The 25,546-nt window shown below is 43.2% G+C and overlaps 1 protein-coding gene across 2 annotated transcripts in view; it reads right to left on the minus strand.

Annotated features, from left to right (window-relative positions):
* Positions 1–2,731: 2,731 nt before the first annotated feature.
* Positions 2,732–25,546, minus strand: part of LOC119953660 (forkhead box protein K2-like) — a 134,185-nt gene continuing 111,370 nt past the window's right edge. For both annotated transcript variants that reach the window (XM_038778148.1, XM_038778147.1), the window contains exons 7-9: positions 10,381–10,665; positions 9,558–9,767; positions 2,732–4,062 (exon numbers count right to left, since the gene is read on the minus strand). In XM_038778148.1, the coding sequence (XP_038634076.1) occupies positions 3,866–4,062; positions 9,558–9,767; positions 10,381–10,665 (692 nt within the window). In that variant the 3' untranslated portion in view covers positions 2,732–3,865. The remainder of the gene's footprint in view (positions 4,063–9,557; positions 9,768–10,380; positions 10,666–25,546) is intronic.

The raw sequence follows: 25,546 nt of genomic DNA on the forward strand, positions 1-25,546 counted from the left end.
TGATTGGGCATATTTAACACTGACCAATGGTACGATCTACAGTATTCATTCACAGCAATTTGGTGTATGTATTTTCAACAAGGTTGAAAGGTAAAGCATCTCCATTAAGATACAATTATCTTGAATTTAATAAGATTGCACTATTTCATATATAACTTAAAATATGAATGAGTTATCACCCAGTAAATATAAGTTAAATCGCATTGCCTCTTGAACAATCCTTTTACTTTATATACATAAGAACATAAGAACTAGGAGCAGGAGTAGGCCATCTGGCCCCTCGAGCCTGCTCCGCCATTCATGAGATCATGGCTGATCTTTTGTGGACTCAGCTCCACTTTCCGGCCCGAACACCATAACCCTTAATCCCATTTTTCTTTAAAAAACTATCTATCTTTACCTTAAAAACATTTAATGAAGGAGCCTCAACTGCTTCACTGGGCAAGGAATTCCATAGATTCACAACCCTTTGGGTGAAGAAGTTCCTCCTAAACTCAGTCCTAAATCTACTTCCCCTTATTTTGAGGCTATGCCCCCTAGTTCTGCTTTCACCCACCAGTGGAAACAACCTGCCCGCATCTATCCTATCTATTCCCTTCATAATTTTAAATGTTTCTATAAGATCCCCCCTCATCCTTCTAAATTCCAACGAGTACAGTCCCAGTGTACTCAACCTCTCCTCGTAATCCAACCCCTTCAGCTCTGGGATTAACCTCGTGAATCTCCTCTGCACACCCTCCAGTGCCAGTACGTCCTTTCTCAAGTAAGGAGACCAAAACTGAACACAATACTCCAGGTGTGGCCTCACTAACACCGTATACAATTGCAGCATAACCTCCCTAGTCTTAAACTCCACCCCTCTAGCAATGAAGGACAGAATTCCATTTCCTTCTTAATCACCTGTTGCACCTGTAAACCAACTTTCTGTGACTCATGCACTAGCACACCAGGTCTCTCTGCACAGCAGCATGCTTTAATATTTTATTGTTTAAATAATAATCCCGTTAGCTGTTATTCCTACCAAAATGGATAACCTCACATTTGTCAACATTGTATTCCATTTGCCAGACCCTAGCCCATTCACTTAACCTATCCAAATCCTTCTGCAGACTTCCAGTATCCTCTGCACTTTATCCTCTTTACCACTCATCTTAGTGTCATCTGCAAACTTGGACACATTGCCCTTGGTCCCCAACTCTAAATCATCTATGTAGATTGTGAACAATTGTGGGCCCAACACGGATCCCTGAGGGACACCACTAGGTACTGATCGCCAACCAGAGAAGCACCCATTAATCCCCACTCTTTGCTTTCTATTAATTAACCAATCCTCTATCCATGCAACTACTTTACCCTTAATGCCATGCATCTTTATCTTATGCAGCAGCCTTTTGTGTGGCACCTTGTCAAAAGCTTTCTGGAAATCCAGATATACCACATCCATTGGCTCCCCGTTATCTACTGCACTGGTAATGTCCTCAAAAAATTCCACTAGTTAGGCACGCCCTGCCCTTTATGAACCCATGCTGCATCTGCCCAATGGGACAATTTCTATCCAGATGCCTCGCTATTTCTTCCTTGATGATAGATTCCAGCATCTTCCCTACTACCGACGTTAAGCTCACTGGCCTATAATTTCCTGCTCTCTGCCTACCTCCTTTTTTTAATCTATCCATTTTTTGTGTTTTGTTTCCTCCCAGGTTCATGGGTCCTTGCACTCGCAACAGCTGGCAGACAAATCCTTCTTGGATCTTGTTCCTGGTGCTACAAGGACAGCAAGAAGAATGGCGGCTGAACGGCTAATTTTTCTCACCCACTCTTACAGCAAATGTTTCAGGTCTTGCCTGAACTAGCAATTCAAGTAATTGAGATTATGGCATCAAAGTTCCAATCATCCTACCAACATCAGATTGTTCTGTTTCAACTTTGGTTATTTGTTCTTCTTTATTTCCTTAATACCACAAACATGATTCTGAAATAGCGTACATGTCTGCAGTCTTTGACTAGGTTGACTACACCATTATCCTCCAGTTCCTCTCCACTTTTGTCCAGCTGGGTTAGACTTCACTCATTTGGTTCCATTCTCATCAAACCACAGGCAGAATAACACTTGTAATGACAATTCTTCCTGCACCCACACCATTATCTCTGGTGTCCTCCAAGGATCTATCCTTAGCCCTCATCTGCATGGTGCCCCAAGGTGACACCATCTGAAAACACAGCTTTAGTTTTCACTTGCACACTGATGATGCCTGGCTCTCCCTCACCACCAGCTCTCGCGACTCCTGCATGCTGATAAATTATTTCACTGCCCGACTGACATCCAGTACAGAGATGTATATAACAGAAATTATCGGTGTCAGATTAAAAAAGGCTTTTTTGGGTCATCCGTGTGGGTCATGAACCACAGGTTATTCAACCCCGGAGCATCACAGATGATCCTCACCCTGTTATTGGTTAGGCAGGGTCCACTGGATAGGGATAATGAGCGGTGAAACTGGTCGGTGAAATCCACTAAGAGGGCCCAACTGAGATCACCTAATTCAGCAGACCTAGAACTGAACATGGTATCTGAGTGGTCTGTACAGCATAGCTACCCTTTGAATAAAAGCCACCAAGAACTGTTGGGAAGTGGAGAAAAATGGACTTCGTAGACATACACATACATACCATGGAAACATATTTTGTGCCCATTCACATTTTGAATATTTGTAACCCTGACTACATGGACTTCATAATTAAACAAGGTTTTTATTCTGCAGTTTGAATTTTAGCAACAGTTACCAGGTCCCAATAGCCCAGAACAGATATGCACTTTTTTTCCCTCCTCCTCTTAAATAAACAGTTTGCAGCAGTGTGTTTTTCTTCTTTTCATTTGAAATATAGCCTGCAAAACCAAGCCAGGAATAGCCAATGTCAACACAAAGTAACAAATAAGCAAAGAAAGCAAATAAGCAGTAGGTAAGTGCAGCGCCGGTCAAATTAATAGCTGTTCATTTAGGTCAGGGTAACGGCTCAGTTACAATGGCTTCTTGCCCAAAACATGCAAACCCGAAGCATTTGATCACTACACATTAATAAAAATTGATTAAATTCATCAGGAATCTGTTAAAATATGAAAACCTGCAGGTGTAAAGTAGATTTATCTGGATTTAAACAGACTGAAGTAAACTTTTAACCACTCCATTGGTTATTTTAAAAAAACATAACTACATTCATTTTCACTGAACATAAAATTAAATTTACGTACGAAAACAGTTGTGATTCCAAAGCTTCTGAAATATAAAATGGAGTGATCTGAAATGATAGTAACCCCATTTTCATCTGCAGAAATGAAATACGCCCAGAAATATCCTAATTCCACATATGAACAAAATACTGCATATTTACTAACAACTGCATTAGGTAGGTCATTAAAGGCTAGCTGCCAGATGTAGGAAATGGGTCCACACCTTTGTTTCCTTTATGTAATATACAATCTTTTGTAATTGGTGTACAGTAAGCACTTGCCATGCTAACGTCACACTGGTCTGCTCAAGTCTGTAAGTATCTGATGGAGAACGACAGATGTGCGTGGCTAGCTGTGGCCCTTTCCGTCTCCCTTTCCCAGTGAGCACTGAGGTAGTTGAGAAGGAGGAACAGCCTCTTATGAGGGGAGTCACGTTTTAAATTTGTTCAGTTTCTTTAATTTATTCCTGTGTTTTAAGGCTTCCTGTTTCTCAGTGCTACAGTTTAGTCGCTCATACAGGTCCCCAAAACCCATAAAGAGTCAACACATTCTGGAGTTCTAGATGTTAAGTTAGACTTGTCCATTTGGCACCTTGCATTTGATAAAAATTAAGCATCGTTTCCCATTCCCCAGTCTTTAGTTTTGGCTGTTGTGCACACTTGCAGCCACAGCTGGGGTTTCCACTTTGACAGCAACAAGTATGCTTTCTCCATCTTCTGTTTTGATACGTTTAATCTCTGGCTGTTCTCCTTGGTCTCCGTTTTGGCGTTTTGTGGGAAGGGATGCTGATGCGGAGGCATGGGTTGCCAACATGTGTAATGGGCTTGCAGCAGCTGCAGGAAAAAACAGAATAGAACATTTATAGACCTGTTTAAGGAGTCAATTCCTATCAAGTTTACCTTGATATTTTTGCACAATTATTAAAAGTCTCCCACAATTATTAAAAGGGTCCTTTGAAATACTTGAATTAGAGTTCTAATTTAGTTTCATGCCTAAATAACGTTAAATAATTTTGCTTCATTTTTATTAAAAAATAAATGAAACCAAATATTACAAACTCTGAAATAGATAAAACTGAGTTCTAATGTAGGCTTGGTTACAATGGAATTCTTGATCAATTATTTCTCTTTGCGATGCAGACCTGCTGCGTATGTGATCAGTATTTGGTTTTCATTTCAAAGCATTTTTATTTAAACACTGCAAGGCAAGTCCGCTTCTGCTGGGAGATAAGGGGAAGGACCTGGCTACCCTTGAATTCATGGTGGGAAATAGCCACTGTTACAAAGCCAAGTTACAAACAAGTGTTATTACCAACTTATCATAGAATTTACAGTGCAGAAGAATGCCATTCGGCCCACCGGCCCTTGGAAAGAGCACTCTATGCCTCCACCCTACCAGCGTAACCAACTAAACCCCCCCATACCTTTTGGAAACTAAGGGGCAATTTGAAATGAAAAATGAAAATCACTTATTGTCACAAGTAGGCTTCAAATGAAGTTACTGTGAAAAGCCCCTAGTCACCACATTCCGGCGCCTGTTCAGGGAGGCTGTTACGGGAATCTACCGTGCTGCTGGCCTGCCTTTGGTCTGCTTTCAAAGCCAGCGATTTAGCCCTGTGCTAAACAGCCCCACCTAACCTGCGCATCTTTGGACTGTGGGAGGACACCAGAGCACCCGGAGGAAACCCATGCAGACACGGGGAGAAAGTGAAAACTCCAGTCACCAAACACCGGAATTGAATCCGGGACCCTGGAGCTGTGAGGCAGCAGTGCTAACCACTGTGCCACCGTGCTTACCTAACATTTCAATGAGGTGTTGACAAGTTTTTAAAAAAAAACATCAAGTGGCAAAACAAGATTTTAGTTATTTTCTCTTTATTCTGTGATAACATGCACATTGTAACAAGATAACATACCTTGACTGAAGTTGACTACAGGCATTTTAAGATGGATATGGATTGGGAGCACATAACCTATCTAGTGAGCGAGTCTCCTAGCCAAAAGCAACAGGATAATCGCCAAGGTAAATGCTTGAACGTGCTTTAATTCACACATGTTCTCTCTTTTATGGGCAGAATGGTAGCAGTTGGTAGCACTGTTGCTTCACAGCTCCAAAGTCCCAGGTTCGATTCCTGGCTTGAGTCACTGTCTGTGTGGAATCTGCCCGTTAACCCCGTGTCTGCATGGCTTTCCTCTGGGTGCTCCGGTTTCCTCCCACAAGTCCCGAAAGATGCGCTGTTAGGTAATTTGGACATTCTGAATTCTCAGTGTACCTAAACAGGTGCTGGAATGTGGCGACTAGGGGCTTTTTATCGTAACTTCATTGCAGTGTTAATGTACTTGGGACAATAAAGATCATTAATATTTGGCATAAAAGGCTCTTCTGTGCATATTGAATTATTTTCCCCAAAATAAAGACACACTCAAAAATACATTAACCAAGTGACAATTAGGGCAGCACGGTGGCGCAGTGGGTTAGCACTGCGGCCTCACGGCTCCGAGGTCCCAGGTTCGATCCCTGCTCTGGGTCACTGTCCGTGTGGAGTTTGCACATTCTCCCAGTGTTTGCGTGGGTTTCAAGCTGTGCAAGTTAGGTGGATCGGCCACGTTAAATTGTCCCTTAATTGGAAAATAACCAAATTGGGTACTCTAAATTTATATTTAAAAGAAACAAGTGCCAATTAACATAACTTTCAGGTTTAAAGAGTGTGAGGTCAGCTGAGCACATTGGTGGAGAATGCTTCCCAGTAAATGAATGAACAAACAATGTTATGCTTAATTGAAAACAAATCTACCTTTTAGCTTCATTTGAAATAATTGCCATTTGTCTCCCATCTTTTGGGCCTCGGGTGTAATTTCAGTAACAGAGCAGCAAGAATGAAGATTGTTTAACTGGAGGCCAATTTATTCTCAATAGTACAACAGTAATATTCTTCAATAATTCATACACTCTCTAAGGCATGCCTGGGGGCCAAGAGAGTGGCGGCAGAAATCCGATTGCAGGAAATCAGGTGCAATGGCCGCAGCAGCCAGCTTTTAAAAATGCCGGCTGTATACGGCTTTAAAATGCAGGTGCGCTATGCATGTGTGCCCGCTCATCAGTGCGCATGCCCAGAGCGAAACACCAACTCCTCCTGATGTCAGCGCGCTGACCCAGGAAAATATTTGAAAAAATAATTCAATTCAGTCTTCCTGCATCTGTCTTGAATATGCTCAATGGCTGAGCCTGCAGAACAGAACTCTCTCGGATAGTGAATTTTAGAGATTAAAAAGATTCACAATACTTTTAAGTTCAGTAATTCCTCCTCATCTATGTCTAAAATTGCCGCATTGTAATTTGCAGACCCCAGGCTGTAAACCACCCATCAGAGGAAAACTTACATTCTACATCTGCTCTGTAGAGCCCGGAGCAAATAATGTCTGTTTCAATAAGGTCATTTCTCATTTTTCGCTACTCTAGACTATAGATTATAAGGCCAGGCTCAACTCTCACATTAAAGGTAAGAGAAAATGGTGGGTTGGGAAGGTTGGCCGGCGTGGGTCGCAAAGGTCGGCCAGTTGGTAAAATTGAGTCCCGGGCAAAAAGGTTTGAAAAACACTGCTCTAAGGCAATCAAGCGACAGATTCCACCATTGTTTATTAACTTCAGAAGAAATACCCTCTACCTAAAAAATAAATCAGACTGAATTTTGGGGTTATAACAGTAAAAAGGGTTAACCAAGTTTTGGAGTCTGTCAACTTCTGGAATATTTTATAATAACAGAAAAGAGCAGATAAAATTCACTCTGACAACTGCAGTCACCAAGTCGCAATAGTATCAGATGCAAGACTTTCATGAAATCTTTTCAACTGAACCAGGTAATCCTCTTGTATCTTCAATTGCCACAGGTTATTAGATTTGGCAGAAGTAGGTGGCTCGAAGGGTAGATGCTTGGGCATGCAATTGGATTTGATTTGTTTATTGTCACGTGCACCAAGGTACAGTGAAAAGTATTGTTCTGCGTGCAGCTCAGACAGATCATTCCGTACAAAAAGAAAATACATAATAGGGCAAACAAAAATACACAATGCAAATATACAGCCAAAGGCATCGGGTGAAGCATACAGGAGTAGAGAAGGTGTGTGAAGAGATCAGATTAGTCCATTAGGGGGTCGCTTAGGAGTCTGGTAACAGCAGTGAAGAAGCTGTTTTTGAATCTGTTAGTCCGTGTATCCCCTGGTAATGGCGCCAAGTTGAGATGAGAGTCCATTACAGGTGATTCGCGCAATCCGATATCAAGAAATGACTGAGTATATTGGATGCAGCAAAGGCTATGGGTCCCAACAGTATCCCAACTTTAGTTCTGAGGATGGTCTTGAGAAGTATCCATGCCTCTAGCCAAAGTATTTCAGTACATCTACAATGCTGGCATTTAACTGACCAGGTGGAAAATTGTTCAACTATGTCATCACCACAAAAAGACAGCAAATGAGGAACCCTTCAGCTGCAAAGTGATGACAGTGTTACCGAGAGAGTGCTGTCCTTGAGCTCATCAGCAAAATCCTGAATATCGGTAAATGATTGCAACTTTAGCTGGAGAAAGTCAGAAAGAATGGGAGGGAAATCTCAAAAGAATATTGCTTGGATGTGCCTTGATACTGTTAGATAAAACTAAAAGAAGGATGAGGAATTCTTACAAATTTCTCTGTCCATCATCCAAAAAAAGTAGCTGAAATAGGATCAAACAAGACCGAGTGCCAAATGCCACCTCATGTATACGCAGGTAAATGGATCGTAATAATCGGTACAAAAAGCTGCAATCATTCATGCTTAGTTGGCAGCTTTTGAACAATAAATGGTGCAGATTAGTGATATCTTTAATTGTTGTATTATCATTAACATGTCAGTGCTTTCTGCCACAAATTCTTTAAGTCACCATTATCTAGCCTTTCATGAATTCCCAAAGTGAGGGACTTTTAAAACATTTACTGCTGCACAAATACTTTGATGAAGCGTGACAAAATTTTATTGGTTTATGTTTTGTGATATAACACTCCTCCCTATAATTGACCCACGGTGAAGTGGTTAAACCAAACCTCTTCAGCCTGAAAGATACATGGCTTTTGTCCAAAAAGTTTGGTAACCAGGTTTCTTTGCTTTATATTATGCTAGATTAAACTGGGATTTTGTATGTACTAAGTGAGCTCTATACAAATTCTCTAATTTCCATTAAAAAATTGTTTCCACCCTCTCCCCCGAGAGGGGATGATTTAATACTGCTGTCCTGTTCATCTGAAAGACAAATAATTCAGATCTTCCTCATTACCTGTGAAAGCTTAATAGCAGGTAATGCAGGCATACTGTAAATATTGGGCCAGCATTCAGTGAACAAAGCTCTAAAGAGTTGAAAACATAATTTTGTATAAATGATCACCTCATGCAGCTAACATCTAATTATGTCTTTTAACGGAATATTCAATTTCCCGGGAAATATTTTCGAAACGGGTTTCAACCTTGGCTCAGGGACAGCACTCACCTCTGATATATACAAGCTCCAGTTCAGAGACCTTTGGATATACCTAGGCTTCAGAGCTGTATTGAGGTACTGCATTATTCTGCTGTGCCAGTTTTCAGATGGGATGTTAAACTGAGACCTTATCCCACCTCTCAGGTGGGTGTAAAAGATCCAATGGCAATGTTTGAAATGGGAGTTCATTCTGCGGCCATTTCTCTCTCAAGCAACAAGAGATTATCTGATAAATTATCTCATTACTGTTTGTGGGACCGGGCTGCATGTTTTACATAATCACTGCAACTGTGCTTCAAGGGGAATAGGAAGGGTAGAGAGAGAGAAACCAATGCCACTGCTCGAAGACTCTAGGACCAGGGGGCATTCGATCCAGCCAGACCTTTCAGGAAACACCTCCACACAGAAAGGATGGTAGAAGTTTGGAACTCTCTTCTGTAAACGGCAATCGATGGTGGAACAATTGTAGAATTTAACTCCGCAATTGATAAGATTTTTATCATCCAAAACCATTCAGGGATATGCAAAGCAAAGATGGGTCTATGGCGTTATAGGTTGCAGATCAGCCACAATTTTAATGAATAGTGCATCAAACTCAACAGACTAAATGGTATACTACTGTTCCTATGTTCTTGTTATGTTACTACATCAGCTGGTGAATACTTTGGGACATCCTATACTACTGTTCCTGTGTTCTTGTTACGGGAGTATTTTGGGACATCCCAAATTGGAAATGCCCTAAAACCTCAACTATTGGCCGGTATTTATATTTCATAGGTGAAAGAAATGTGATGTATAGTCAAATTTACAAAAATATATTACCAGTGTTAGCTTGTCCTTGTGTTGCTGAAGAGATGGGCACCACATGCGTTCCATTCTGTGCAACTGCTTTAAGGGGTAACTGGTGCTGGCCCAAAGGAGCCTGCTGTAGTATAGTAACTGTCTGTATGGGTGTACCCTGTGAAGTTTGAATGAAGCGACTTGCTGTGCCTATCGAAGCTGGTGCAATTGCAGGAATAGGCTCCACTTTGACTGCAAAATAGAAGGGAAGAAATAGTGTCACATATCAAACTGTATCGCAAAAAATACATTTATCTCTGATTGTAAAACGATGCTCCCATTTCTTTTCCAATAGAGTACTGCTGCATTCCTTGATATGCATTGCTTCTTGTTCTCTTCTCCCATGAAAGATTCAGATATAAACATGCAAACATTTTTGTAACAAAGCACAGAAATGAAAATGTGAGCACTAATCTACACAGGTTCCATTTTCATTATTATTATTTGGGAGGAAATATTCAGAATGCAAATATGAGAACAGATTTGGTTACAACTCAAATATTTTCCACCAGGGCGATTATTGTACGAGATAAAATGTTACACATTTAAGTCTTAAAATGTATAACTTTCAAAATTCAATGTAACCTCCCACCTTGCTTTCAATACCAATTTTATCCTTCTTCTATATCTTGCTCCAAATCCAATTGATAGTACTTTTGCATGTAGGTTTTATGAGTCACTGAAAGGCTTGACCAGCAGAACATGGGAATGCAACATATTTGATAACGATCTTGCCTGAATATACAGCAATGATTTGGCACATTATATCAAGGCGCTGCCATTTGAAAATTCTAACTCCTGTTACCTTTCACTTCTTTATGTTCTCCATTTTCTGACCGCTCCATTTTAGCCTGGCTGACCATGGCCTGTGTCACCATTGCCTGGTTTGCTACAGTGTAGCTGTTTGCTGCCAGACTAGCCATTGTAACAGATACAGCGGGTATCTGATGAACCACATGAACAGTTTGCAACATGGGCTGCTGGGACGTTGATGTAACAGGAGTGGCCACAGTATACGTGACAGGTTTCATGGACTGTGAAATTTGGCGTTGGACGGTAATTAAAACTGGCTGAGCGGACAGAGGTGATCCTGAGGATAAGAAAAAAAAAATTGTAAAAATTTCTGCACACATCTATTATAAAAAGTTGGAAACATTTCGAAAATATATTAATGGATGATACCTGATACCCAGCCTATCCTTTACTACAATAAATAATTCAAAGTTTGACAGCAAAGTAAATGACAAGTTTGAAAATTATCTTTCCAGTTATCATATCCTCACCATAAAATATTACATTTGGCTAAAAATACTGTAAAATGCCATGAAACAGATTTGTGCTAATTTTCTTCCAAAAGACACTTTTGAAATTGTCCGCAATTAGATTGGCTTAAGCTCACTTGTTAGACTACTCAAAAATTATTCAATGATCAAAGCTGGATTATTGACATTATTATCCTCAAACTATTTCACAACTGAACCGTAATCAGTGCCATTATAATATCCATATAGATTCTGCATGTTTAAAGTTTTGGCTTTTACTTACACGGAGAGAAACATGTTTAGTCAAATGTGGGGTTATTCATAATAGGCTCTTTCAATATAAATCAAACATACTGAGGAAGGACCAGAATTATATCATGGTCAAGAATACATTGAGAAATGTAGATGTGGTGCAGGTATGGAGAAAAGACAAAGTAAATGCTCGTTCAGATTGTATTGGCCCCAACTCTACTAAAGTGAGCCAAGGCGCAAGAGCACATTAACTGAGTGCATTGCAAAGAGTGCAAAGTTGAGAACCTGGTGAGAGTGGGGTGCTTAAGTTTGTGAGTGGTTCACACAGAAATTTAATCTTAAATATTAACTGTCAAAAGCTTCACAATTTTTAAAGAGTCAACCAGCTGTATGTGCTGTCTGAATGGGGGCAATGACATGAGCTGAAAGTTGACTGCGCAGGTGTAACTTGCGAGTGCCTCAAATGGTGCTCTGGCACAAGAGTGCAACATTAACTGAGTGCAATGGGGAGTGAGAAATTGATCATTTGGAGAGAGTGGGAACTCAAGTGCAGAGGGAGATGGAGCCATTTCCCTCTAGTTAGATTAGTTTAGGATAAGATAAGTAAATGAATTACATAAAACTTAAAATAATAATGTATAAAGTAAGGTTGTACAGAGATTGCATTGAATTGAAGAAGTTCTGCCACATCTGCAGAGTTGGTGGAGATGAGTGTGATTCCAGGCAACTTGAACTTTCTGCAATTCTAGGAACTTTGGCCCAGCGTTGTTAATCTGACATCTGAGCCGTAGACACTGCAATGAATCAGGAAGGGGAAAATAGTTATTTGGACATTTTGCCCTAGAAGCAGTAACATTTCTTAGGTTAGGTGGTGACCCGGGGCAGGAGTGTGTGACTCTGGTCTTACTTTTGAGGAGTGTAGCGAAGGTTTACCAGACTGATTCCTGGGATGGCATGACGAATGTATAAGGAGAGACTGTGCCGGTTAAGATTGTATTCGCGGGGCACGTTGCACAGTGGATAGCACAGCTGTCTATCGTGCTGAGGACCTGGGTTCAAATCCCGGCCCTGGGTCACTGTCCATGAGGAGTTTGCACATTCTCCCTGTGTCTGCATGGGTTTCATACCAACCCAAAGATGTGCAGGTTAGGTGGATTGGCCAGGCTAAATTGCCCCTTAATTGGAAAAAAATAATTGGGTACTCTAACTTAATTAAAAAAAGGATTGTATTTACTGGAGTTCAAACAAATGAGGGGATCTCATAAGAACTTATGAAATTCTAACAGGACTAGACAGGGTAGATGCAATAAGGATGCTCCCAATGGTGGGGGTGTCCAGAATCAGGGGTCACAGTCTGAGGATAAAGAGTGGATCATTTATGACAGAGAAGGGAAATTTCTTCACCCAGAGAGTGGTCGACCTGTGGAACGTGTTACCACACGAAGCAGTTGAAGTTAAACATTGGATGTTTTCAAGAAGCAGTTAGATATAGCACTTGGGGCGAAGGGGATCAAAGGATATTTTTGGGGGGGGGGGGAGAAAGAAGCCGGGATCAGGTATTGAGTTGGATTATCAGCCATGATCATAATAAATGGCGCAGCAGAGTTGAAGGCCTCCTCCTGCTATGTTTCTATAAAGAGGCTCCAGATGCAGTAGTTGAGGAGTCTCATGTCATGTTCCAGCACATAAAAGGTACTTGTTACCAGTGTGGATAAGAACAAAAATTGCAGGAAGAACGATAAGTTGACCATGGCAGGGTGGTATTGTCCACCATCCAACTGGGGCAACGTAGGAATGTGGCAGCGGTGGAGAAGAAAATAAGTCTCTGTTCTCTGAAGCTGCAAGGAGGCGGTGTTGTCTGAATGGTACCAGAGTTCTTCAGGGCTATGGAAGGATGTAGCAAAGAAGGGAGAGAATTGTTATGGTCCACATAGGAAAAAATGGCATTGCTAGTAAGGAGGTTCTGAGGTGCTTGAGGAACTAGGGTACAAATCCAAAAGAACTTCAAAAGATAATCTTTGATTGACTGCCTGAGCCAAGTGAAACATTAGCACTTAATAATCTCAATTTTTAGAAGAGATAGGCAAACAGGAAAGACGGTGGGAATGGGATAAGACAGGGGAGAGAATAGATCTTCGCCCAGGATATCAGACTGAAGGGCAGCAAACACTGGTAATAGTTTATAGATTCCATGAAGGTAACCATGGTCAACACAAAAAGCTGGACAATCTCAGCAGATCTGGGGGGGGGGAAAAGAGAGAGAGAGAGAGAGAGAGAGAGAGAGAGAGAGAAAGCATGTGGCGTGCAGAGGGCCAGCAATAGGTGGAGATTGACAAAGATATCATGGACAAAAAGACAATGGGAATGTAAATGGTGGTGATAATAACTAAGGGTGCTGATAGTGGCACATTAAGAGAGCAGAATGTGTAATGGCAGAACAGAAATAAGCTGTGTGTTAAAGGACAACTTACAACCTGGACCAGGGAACAAATGGCCCTAGTGAGGGGAGGGGAGACAGTGTTGAGGGAAAAATGGATCAATGGAAGAAATTAAAATAACTTATTAGAAATAAAAATGGGGTGAAGTTGGAGGAGAGAGTTCACAGTCTGAAGCTGTTGAACTCAAAGTCCGGAAGGCTGTAACATATCTAATCGGAAAATATCGGTGCTGTTTCTTCATTTTGCGTTGGGCTTCAGTGGGGCATTGCAGCAGGTCAAGGGTGGACAAGTAGACACGAGAGCAGGACGGTGAGTTGAAATGGCAACGACAGGAAGGTCTGGGTCCTCCTTGTAGATCCATGGATGGTGTTTTGCAAAGCGGTTGCCATTTCAACTCACCTGTTGCTCTCATCAGCACCCTTCTTCCCTTCTTAGTCATTATCACCATCATTTACATTTCCTTTGTCCACAACATATTTTTCAATCTCCACCTACTGCTGGACCTCTAACTAGCCTCCTGCTCCAGAACTACCCACCCCCCACACACACAACAGTATAAACTTGATCCTATTTCCAGTTCTCTCGAACTCTGACAAAGAGTCAACCAGACTCGAAACGTGAGCTCTAGTCTCTCTCCACAGGTGCTGTCAAATCTGCTGAGATTGTTCAGCACCTTTTGTTTCAGATTCCAGCATCCACAGTAATTTGTTTTAATCAAAGTAATCATGGTGTCCGTCAAGAGTCTAAATTAGGAAATTAGAGAAGCATGTTACCAGGATATGGTAATAATTGTGGCAGGCTTAAAAATCTTTATAGACTGGACAAACCAAACAGCAAAAATAGCTGAAAAACAAGTTCATGGATGCATTTGAGACAGTTTTCTGGAACAATACATCAAGGAATCAACCAAGGTACAGGTTATTTTAGATCTAGTGTGGTGCAATGAGTTGATTAATGATCTAATAGGATAATTTCATATTAAGTTTAATTGTTGGGTGGTTAAATCAAACTATAAATTTAAACAAAGCCAATTATGGAGATATGAGGAGTGAATTGGCTGAGGTAGATTAGAAAATTAAAGTAAAAGATACTAAAGTTGATGAGCAATGGCAAACACTTAAAAGAGACAATTCTTAATTAATATATATTGGATTAAAATTCACCCTAAAATCGGTAGAGCAATTGCTAACGAGAGAAGTCACGGGTAGTTTTAGTTTAAAAGTAGCCTAGAATGCTGCCAAGAAGAACAGCAAGCCTGAGGATTGCAAAGGTTTTAAAATCAGCAAATGGTGACCAAGAAATTGATAAAAGTGTGAGAAAATAAAATGAGTAAACTAGCAAGAAATATGAAATCATATTGCAAGAACTTTTACAAATTTACAAAAAAGGAAGAGATTAGTAAAAGTAAACATGGGCTACTTAAAAGAGGGAGAAACAGGAAAAATTCTGATGTGAATTAAGCAATGACAGAGATGTTGAACATCTTTAAGGCTTCTATACCATCACTGTACTAATTTATTGCTGTACCTGCATGTTAATTTTCTGTCCTCACATTAAAGGACACAGGGAGTATACTGGAAATTCCGGTGAACCAAAGGGCTTAAAGACAAAATACTGGCAACATTTGGAAAATGCTAGAAACTTTTCCCAAGGACATGGCAACGGTGTTTAGAGAAAATAAACCACAATAATTAGGCAGAGCCAACACAGTTTTATGAAAACAAAATACTGATCGATAAATGTTTTACTTTCTCGAGGATGCAACTCGTAGGGTAGTTAAGGAGGATCCGGTGAATGTAGCTTATTTGGATTTTTAGATGGTATTAAATCACACATGAGGTTGTTACTCAATATTAGGGCTCATGGGACTGGGCACAATATATTAATAGAGATTGGGAATTGGTTACAGGATGAAAACAGAATAGGAATAAACAGATCGTCAAATATTAGCACAGCTTGGGAATTGATTATAGACCAGAAAACAAAAACTAAATGTACAATTTTTGGGATGGCAGGGTGCAACTAGTGGAGTGCCACAAAGAACAGCTATTTACAATCTGTATCAATGACTTAGAGGAGTGGATGGAGTGTAATATATACAAAAGCAAAATACTGTAGATGCTGGAAATCTGAAATAAAAACAGAAGATGCTGGAAATATTCAGGTGAAGCAGGTAGTTTTTTGCCTACTTCCAGGATTTTCTGCATTTGTCATAATTACATGTTTACTGATGATACAAAGCTAGCTGGGAAAGTAAGCTGTGAGGAGGATACAAAAACAGTGTCAGAAGGAACACTGACCAGTTATGTGATTAGACAGAAGGTGGTTGATGGAGTATAATGTGGCAAGTGTGAAATTAACTACTTTGGTGGGAAGAAGGGTAAAAGCAGAATTAAAAAAGGTGAAGGACTTGAAAAAGTTGGTATACTAAAGGATTTGGGGGTCTTTGTATGAACCACAGAATTTTATTTATTTAAAAAAAAATATTTTTATTCTCCTCCTTTTTCACATTTTCTCCCAAACTTACACCCACCAACAATAAACAATAATCAGCAACAAATGTGTCAATCCCCATATCAATAACAACGATCCCGTCCTCCCACCAACCCCCAAACATTAGCCCACATGTTTACATAAACAAATCACAAAAAGGAATCAAGGATTACCCATAGTCACCCTTAATACACACAGCCCCCCTCCGCCCCAACTAATGTTCGATGTTATCCAGTTCTTGAAAGTGCATAATGAATAACGCCCCTGACTTGTAGAACCCCTCCGTCCTTCCCCTCAGTTCAAACTTCACCTTCTCAAGGATCAAGAATTCCAACAGGTCCCCCCGCCACGCCAGGGCATAGGGTGGAGAGGTTGCTTTCCAAACGAACCACAGAAAATTAACATGCAGGTACAGCAATAAATTAGTACAGTGATGGTATAGTAGCCTTAAAGATTATCGAAAACAAGAAGAGTAGGCCATTCAGTCTCTCAAGCCTGCTCAGCCATTCAACCAGGCCACTGCTGATCATCTACCCCAATGCTATTTTTCCACACTATCCCTATATCCATGTACTTATTGCAAGGGAGTTGGAGAGCAATAGTATTACTGCAATTATATTGGTGTATAATTATTATAAAATTATAAGGATTATATACGTACTACGTACAATTTTAGTCTCCTTACCTGAGGAAGAATAGACTTGCCTCAGAGGCGGTGCAAATGACGGTTCACTAGATTGATTCCTGGATGAGAGGGCTTTGAGGAAAGACTGAATAGAGTTTGCCCAGCTGTTCTGGAGTTTAGAATAATGCGAAGTGATTACGAGGGTATGACAGGATAAGACGCTGAAGTGCTGCTGTCCAAGATGAACAGTCTAGCACTAGGAGTCAGTCTCAGGGGAAGGCCATTTAGAAGAGGTGAAACCTCTTAACTTAGTGGGTTTGGTGGGGGGAGGGGGAAGAGGGGTGGGGAAAGAAAGAGGAGTGGCTGTGGAATCTTTAAAATTCTCCACCACAGAGTACTGTGGATGTTCAGTCAAGAAATATGTTCAATGTGAGATTGGGTACGAAGGAAATTTGGGGTGGAATGCTATTATTACTGCACTAGTAATCCAGACGCCCAGGCTATTGTTCTGGGGACATGGTTTCGTATCCCACCACAGGTGGAATTAAATTCAATTCACAAAATCTGTAATTGAAAACTAGTCTCCGCAATCATAATCATAAAAACTCATCAGGTTCACAAATGGTCTTTGGGAAAGGAAATCTGCCATCCTTACCTGGTCTGGCTTATTTCTGACTCCAGAACCACAGCTTACGGTTGACTCTTAAATGACCTCACAGATGACCCAGCAAGCCAAGGGAAATTAGGCATGGGTAACAATGGAAATATCCCATGAAAGAAAAAGGAATGAGGGTAGAGAAGTGCAGTTGATGTAGTAGTTCAGCTGTGATGTTACTAAATGATAGAGCAGACTTTATAGGGTTAAGGCATACGTCCTGTTTATATCCCAGCTGTTGATGAATCAATTTGATTATATCTTGTTCGACCAAGTTGTGAGCTTTCCAGAACTGAATATATTGGCCAGAATATAAATTAGTATTCTTTTCCCATTATAATTTGATTAGGCTTTGATGGTTAAGTTAACCATATATCTCCAAACTTAGGAAGATGCTCATGCTAAAATCAAAGCTGAACCTGGGGTTTGCCCAAAGTAAAAGAGCCAACAGCATCCAAGTGAATTTAATTTTGCAAACCATTATTAAACAAGCTATATTTCAAGTTACTTTAAACTGAACACCAGCTTAATAATGGTATGGACATATAGCTTTAGTGAGGTGCTGACCTGCCCATTTATTATCAACAAATATTTATATAAAATGTAATACTTTTTCATCAATTCCACTGCAAAAAAGTGTTTATTTGTGGAATACCATAGCAACTTCAGAAAACATTGATGACAAAGAACAATGGGACTTCCGGTGGTGAGCATGGAGTGAGCGGTCACACATTTGGTGGCTCCCACTCAAGGTGATATTTTTCAGTCCTTTCCCTGTCCAAAGGGCAAAGTTTTGGATGGAGCGGTATAGGAGTACCCGCAGAAGGTGTAAATCCTCTGGTTTGGCTGGTGGATGGATCCACAAACTAGGAGAGGGGTGAGAAGAAAGAAGCTGTTGGAACAGGAGAGTCTTTGTGGTACGCCACAAAAGATGGCAGAGGGTAAAGGGTCTAATCTGCCCGCCCAGTGGTCAACGGAGCAGCTGGTGGAATTTCTGAATGGTAAGTTCAGCCAGCAGAGGAAGGAGGCCCTGGCCAAAGGGGTGGAGCCAGTTAAAGCAGGTATCGAGAGAGTGGAGCAGAGGCCGGAGTCACAGGGCCGGGCGGTACACAACATGGAGGTGGTGATGGGGGAGCACGAGGAGCAACTGGCCCTGGTGGGGATGATGCAGGAGACCCAGAAGAGGCTGAAGGAGAAGGTGGAGGATCTGGAGAACTGCTCCAGAAGGCAAAATTTGACAATTGTGGGATGCTCAAAGGCATGGAGGCCGGATGTATGTGGCAAAATGTTGTAGTAGTTGATGGGCGACTTTGACTGGCCCCTGGAGATCGACCAAGCACACAGGTGTACGGATGAGGAGGCCGCAAGCAGGCGAGCCAGCAAGGGCGATGGTGGCATGGTTGTACCGCTTTCTGGATAAAGAGCAGATTCTTCGGTGTGCAGAACTAGTGATGAGGAGGGCTGGGTTTTATCGGGTCAAGGCTACCCTCAAGAAGAGGGTAAAGTTCGGGGTGCTAAGCCCGGCCGGCATGACTATTATTTTGGCACCCCGAGGAGGCGATGGAGTTTATGAGGGACAATGGACTGGAGAAGGGGAACATTGAACTTTGGAGGAGTTTATGAGGAGGTTTCTTTGTTCTCGGGAAACTTTTCCCCTTGAAATGTTCTATTCGTTTAGATGGCGGGGTGTCTGAAGGGCAGGTCCCTCTGTGGGGGGGAATATCAAGGGTGAGTGCACCTTTTGTGTTTTTTGGGGGAAGCAGGACCGGGGGGTGGGGGGAGGAAGAGGGGGGAAGAGAGAGAGAGAGAAAAAGAGGGCGAGGGAGAGGCTGGCCAAGTGGTCATGTTTGTTCACGCACCCGAGTATGAAGGCAGGCATGGTCGTTTTGCAGGAGACACATTTAAAGATAGATGACCGGATAAGGTTAAAGAAAGGATGGGTGGGGTAGGTGTTCCCTCTGGACTGGACATGAAGATGAGGGGGCTGGCGGTGCTGGTGAATAAGCGGGTGGCGATCGGGGGCGGGGGGGGGGGGGGGGGGGGGGGTTTCGCGACTGAGAGTGGGAAGCTGGCGGGTTGCAGTCGTCCTAGTAAATGTTTATGCCCTAAATTGGAATTATGTAGATTTCATGAGGTGGGTGCCAGGCAAGATTCCTGACTTGGACTCGCATCGGTTGATTATGGGAAGGGATTTTAATACAGTTACAGTTAAGGAAGCACGGTAGCACAGTGGTTAGCACAATTGGTTCACAGTCCAGGGTCCCAGGTTCGATTCCCAACTTGGGTCACTGTCTGCACATTCTCCCCGTGTGCGCGTGGGTTTCCTCCGGATGCTCTGGTTTCCTCCCACAGTCCAAAGACGTGCAGGTTAGGTGGATTGGCCATGCTTAATTGCCCTTAATGTCCAAAAATTGCCCTTAGTGTTGGATGGGGTTATGGGGATAGGATGAAGATGTGGGCCTGGGTAGGGTGCTCTTGAGCCGGTGCAAACTTGATGGGCCAAATGGCCTCCTTCTGTACTGTAAATTCTATGATTCTTTGTTACAGAGCCAAGCTTGGACCATTTGAGCCGGAGGTCGGGGAAGGTATCGGCTGTGGTGAAGGAGCTGAAGCGGTTTACAGAGTGACTGAATGGGGGAGGGGGGGGGGGGGGGGGGGGGGGGGGGGGGGGGGGGGGAAAGAGAGAAAGAGAGAACGATGACACACACACAGACCCGTGGAGGTTTGGGAGGCTGAAACTGACGGAATTCTCATAGTTTTCCCATGTGCACCGGGTGAACTCCCGGATCTGCTGTGTTGTGCTGGATAAGGCATTGCTGGCGGGGTTGGTCGATTTGGAGTATTTGGCGATTGTGGTCTCTGATCACATGCCGCACTGGGTGGATTTGCCAGTGGAACGGGGGAGGGGCCTAGCGCTCGCAGTGAAAGCTGGATGTGGGGTTGTTGGTGGAGGAGGAAGTGTGTGAGCGGGTGAGGGCTGCCACCCAGGGTATGTGGAGCTCAACGACACAGCGGAGAACCCAGCTGCCACGCTGTGGTTTGGGGGGGGGGGAGAATATTTCAATTGGAGCGCATAGGGAAAACACAGAACTGTCAGAGAGGGCAAAGCTGGTGGAAGAGGTTATGAGAGTGGAGAGGGGGTATTCAGAGGGCCGGAGGTGGGGCGCCTCAATGAGAGGCAGAGGCTCCAGATGGTGTTTGGATTAGTGTCCATGGGGAAGGCGGTGGGACTGCTGCGGAGGGCCAGTATATGAGCATGCTTTTTATAGCAGATGATGTTATGGTATTCGTCGGAACCCCGGCTGGGGTGGGGGTGGAGTTTCCCCAGAGTGGATGAGGAGTTGGTGCAGGGATTGGGGGCACCTATTGGGTTGAGGGAGAGTATGGGGACAATGCAGGCAGGGAAGTCGCGACTATCAACAGGCAGGACTGTTCCCTTCCAGTTGGGGAACACTTCAGCAGTCAAGGACATTCAGCCTCTGATCTCCGGGTCAGCATTCTACAAGGAGGCCTTCAGGAGACGCGACAACGCAAAATTGCTGAGCAAAAACTTATAGCTAAGTTCAGCACGCATGAATGCGGACTCAACCGGGATCTGGGATTCATGTCGCGTTACATTCGGCCCCCACCAACAAGCCTGGACTTGCAGAGGCCTACCGACTGAACTGGCTTGGGACAATTCACACCTCTTTAACCTGGAGTCACCTCTCTCTCTGCATCTTTGATGATTTGATTGCCTGCAGGTGCTCGCATTCCGGGGCATCTCTGACTGTGTCTATATAAACATTTCTGGAACAAGCCTTTCCATTCACCTGAAGAAGGAGCCGTGCTCCGAAAGCTCGTGTTTGAAACAAACCTGTTGGACTTTAACCTGGTGTTGTAAGACTTCTTACTATATTGAAAAAGGACAAGGATCCAGAAACAGTGTGGATCGTACCATCCGATATCGCTAATGAATGTAGATACCAAGTTGTTGGCAAAGGTGTTGGGTTACGAATCGAGGACAGCGGCCCAGGGGTGATAGGCAAGGACCATATGGGGTTGTGAAAGGGAGACAGATATCGTCAAATGTAAGGCGGTTGCTTAGTGTAATTATGATGCCTCTGGAGGGGCAGGAGGTGGAGGTGCTAGTGGCGATGAATGTGGAGAAGGCATTCGACTGGGCGGAGTGGGAATATTTGTGTGAGGTGCTGGGGCAGTTCGGGCAGTATTTGTGGACTGGGTCCGGCTGCTGTACAAGGCACCGGTTGCAAGTGTGCGAACGAACCGGGTGAGCTCGGGATATTTCGAGCTGCATCGTGGGACGAGGCCGCTCTCCGCGTTCCTTTTTGTCTTGGCTACAGGCAGAAGGCCTGCTGTTATACATCTTGGATGCACTGGGGACATTATGGGGGTTTTTGAGGATTTGGCTGGCTCTCTGGGTACAAGTTGAACATGAGAAAGAGAGAGGTGTTCCCGATTGAGGATAGAGAGCAGGCGAGGTTAGGGGAGTTGCTGTTCAAGGAAGCGAGGGCAGGTTTTAGGTATCTGGGTATCCAGGTGACATGGGGTTTGGCGCAGTTGCACAAGTTAAATTTGTTTCGGCTGGTGGAGCAGATGAAATAGGACTTCAAGAGGTGGGATATGATGCCATTGTTGTTGGCCAGCCAGAAAGTAAAGATTACGGTGCTGCCTAGGTTCCTGTTCGTATTTCAGAACCTCCCGATCTTTGTCCTGAAGGCGTTCTTTAAGGCGGTTGATGTGTTGATCTCTGGGTTTGGATGGGCGGGGAAGAACCTGCGGGTCTTTATTTTTGGAGCAGGGGTTACTGAATATAATGAACTACTACTGGATGGTGAATGCTGCCATTGTTAGGAAATAGGTAGTGGGGTTGGCATTGGAGCGTATGAAGGCGGCTTCTTGTAGGACAACAAGCTTAAGTGCATTGTTAACAGCGCCTCTTCCGTTCTTGCTGGCCAGGTACTCCGTGAACCCAATGGTAGTGTTGGCCTTGTAGGTGTGGTGGCAGTGGAGGTAGCATTTGGGACTGGAGGGCTCCTCAGTTTGGGCACCATTCTGTGATAATCACAGGTTTGTATTGGGGCAGGGATAGGGGTGGGGGCCTGTATGTGAGGTTTTGGGAGTTGAGGCAGGCAGTGATTGAGCGATTTGGTGATCTGTTGTAGGGAGCAGTTTCGTGAAATTGGAGGACTTGTGTACTGTCCTGGGGGAACGGCTTCAGGGACCTGCAGGTTCGGGATTTTGTGAAGAGTGAGGTGCCGTCCTTCCCTGGGCTACTGCCCTTGGGGTTGGAGGACATGGTGCTATCGAAAGGAGAGGAGAAGTATCAGAGGTCTATAAGGAGCTGATGGATTGGGAGGGGGGCCCGGTGGGGGATATAAAGCGGAGGTGGGAGGAGGTGCTGGGTGGGGAGGTGGTGGAGGCCGGGACGAGGGCCATGGACCTGCGGAGGAGGAATACGTTCTCGTCGTCTGTGAGGCAAAGCCTCATCCAGTTTAAAGTATTTCACAGGGCACATACGACGTTAGCGCAGATGAGGTTTTTTTTTTGAGGGGTAGAGGATAGAAATGGGCTGTGCGCGGGTCTGCAAAACGCATCCACATGTTTTGGGCATGTCCGAAGCTGCAGGGGTGCTGGCAGCGGTTTGCCATTGTAATGTCCAGTGTTCTCATAGAATCATAGAATTTACAGTGCAGAAGGAGGCCATTCGGCCCATCAAGTCTGCACCGGATCTTGGAAAGAGCACCCTACCCAAGGTCCACACTTCCACCCTATCCCCATAACCCACTAACCCCACCCAACACTAAGGGCAATTTTGGACATTAAGGGCAATTTATCATGGCCAATCCACCTAACCTGCACATCTTTGGACTGTGGGAGGAAACCAGAGCACCCGGAGGAAACCCACGCACACGGGGAGAATGTGCAGACTCCACACAGTGACCCAAGCCGGGAATCGAACCAGGGACCCTGGAGCTGGGAAGCAATTGTGCTAACCACAATGCTACCGTGCTGGGGGGCGGTGAAGGTGGCCCCGAGTCAATTTATAGCGATAGTTGGGGTGTCGGAAGACCCGATGTCATGGCCTTTGCCTCCCTGACAAATTTCACTTGGATGGAGGGTCTCCGAGCCGCCGAAAGCAGGGGTGTGGGTGAGTGACCTAGCAGAATTCCTGAGGCTGGAGAAGGTCAAGTTCATCCTGAGGGAGTCGGTTGATGGGTTCTCTCGGAGGTGGAACCGTTCATTGACTTCCTTAAGGAGGATTGAGGAGTCAGCAAAGGGAAGAGGGGCGGGTAAGGGTGTTAAACTGGGGAAGGCAGGACGGGAGGAGGGGGTGTTGGTTATTTATCATGTTGTATAATTTTGTTTGTTTGTTTTTATGAAAGTGCCTGAATAAATATATATATTTTTTTAAAAAGACAAACGAGAGTGGGATAATGAGTACCCCTGTGTAACTCCTCTACACCACCCAATAAACAGAAGCCATATTGGCTTCTGGAGCCATGTTTCCTCAAAAGTTAACAGGGAGGTATGCACAATCACTCACGAAGGGGGGGGGGGGGGTAAGAGAAATAGTAGATTAGAGGTGGTGAGTGAAGATAAGCTTTCAATCTTTCCTCAATACCTAGATTTGCTCTGGTGCCATTTTGAACACATGTTTTTCCATTTGACATCTTGACCAGAGGTTTTCAAACTGGGGTCCATTGTAGGATCCCACAGTAGCGGTGAATATCATTCACCACGATGAAAGTGTCTAAAGAATGCTGCACTGTTTTTTTTTGTAAATGTTAACTTATTTCCATTTTGTTTCTGTTACTGTACACCAATATAAATCATGTTCTGCAATGGTGGGATTATTTCCCTTCGGGAAACTTAACCTACAGAAAAGTTTGAAAACCACTGATCTGAATCATGAGAGATAGTGGACAAGCTCCATTTTTGAAGAAATTAAGTGGTCAGTTAGTACTATTTCTGCAACTTGCACATTGTGATTGCTGACATATTGAAGGTTAAGGTTTGCTGAAGTATTTTCTAACTGATCTAACTTAGCCTTGCTCACCTTTTTCTGCGTGGGTGATTAATATATTATCCTTCCTCTAACAAAGGCCTTGTATGCTTTCCACTCTGTACCAAGAGAGGAGGTGCATTTTTCATTAATTGTGAAATATTTTTTCAACCTTTTTGATAAACTCTATATATATATATATCTATTTGGCATTTTATATGACACACTGATGTGTCATTAATAAATTCTAGGGTTTGCTAAGATTATTGAAAACTTGACCACTTTCAAAGATTGCTTATCAAGAAAGATACAGTCATCATTTGTTCAATAAATTTCGCAACTATGGGCATTAAAAACATCCTAAATATCTAATGTTTTATAATCAAACATTTATGCCTTTGAGTGTATCTATCAACATTCAATTCCCCAGTCTTACATATTATAATTATCCATAAAAGCTCAAAATGTATTTAGCCCCGTCAGAAAAATAAATATCAACATAACACATGAGTTAGGATGGACTCTGGTCCAAGCCAGTTACCCCTCACACCAATAAAAAAAATAGAAACATATGGAATATCCCACAGTGTGAACTAATATTTAACTATCTACTGGAATGTATGGTGATCAGTTGGGGAAATGCCCAGAGCTCCACCAAGGATCAATTAAACACTAGTCTCTAAAAGTGACCAATGGAAGCAGTGTTGCATAAAATAAGATCCTTATTAAGCCTCATATTTACCTTCAGATCAAATAAAACCCAAGTGATAGCCAGTCAAGGTGAGCCCACATTTAAAAAAAATTCATTCAGGGGAGGAGGGCGTTGCTGGTTAGGCAAGCTTTATTGTCATCCTTAATTGCCTTTGAGAAGGTGCTGGTGAACTGCCTTCTTGAACTGCTGCAGTTCATGTGGTGAATCGTTAGGGAGGGAGTTCCAGGATTTTGACCCAACGACATTTCAACGTCATGATGGGGAGTGATTTGCAGGGGAATTTTTAAGTGGTGGTTCACATGTGTCTGCTGCCCTCATCATTTTAGATGGTAGGGGTCATGGGTTTGGAAGTTGCTGGCTAAGGAAACTTGGTGAGTACCTGCAGTGCATCTTGCTGCTGCAACTGTGCACCGGTGGTGGAGGGAGTGAATGCTTGTGGATGGAGCGTCAAGCAAGTGGGCTATTTTGTTCTGGATGGTGGTCGAGCTTCTGGAGTGCTGTTGGACATGCACTCATCCATGTAAGTGG

The sequence above is a fragment of the Scyliorhinus canicula genome, chromosome 18, assembly GCF_902713615.1.
Source record: "Scyliorhinus canicula chromosome 18, sScyCan1.1, whole genome shotgun sequence".
Lineage (NCBI taxonomy): Eukaryota > Metazoa > Chordata > Chondrichthyes > Carcharhiniformes > Scyliorhinidae > Scyliorhinus > Scyliorhinus canicula.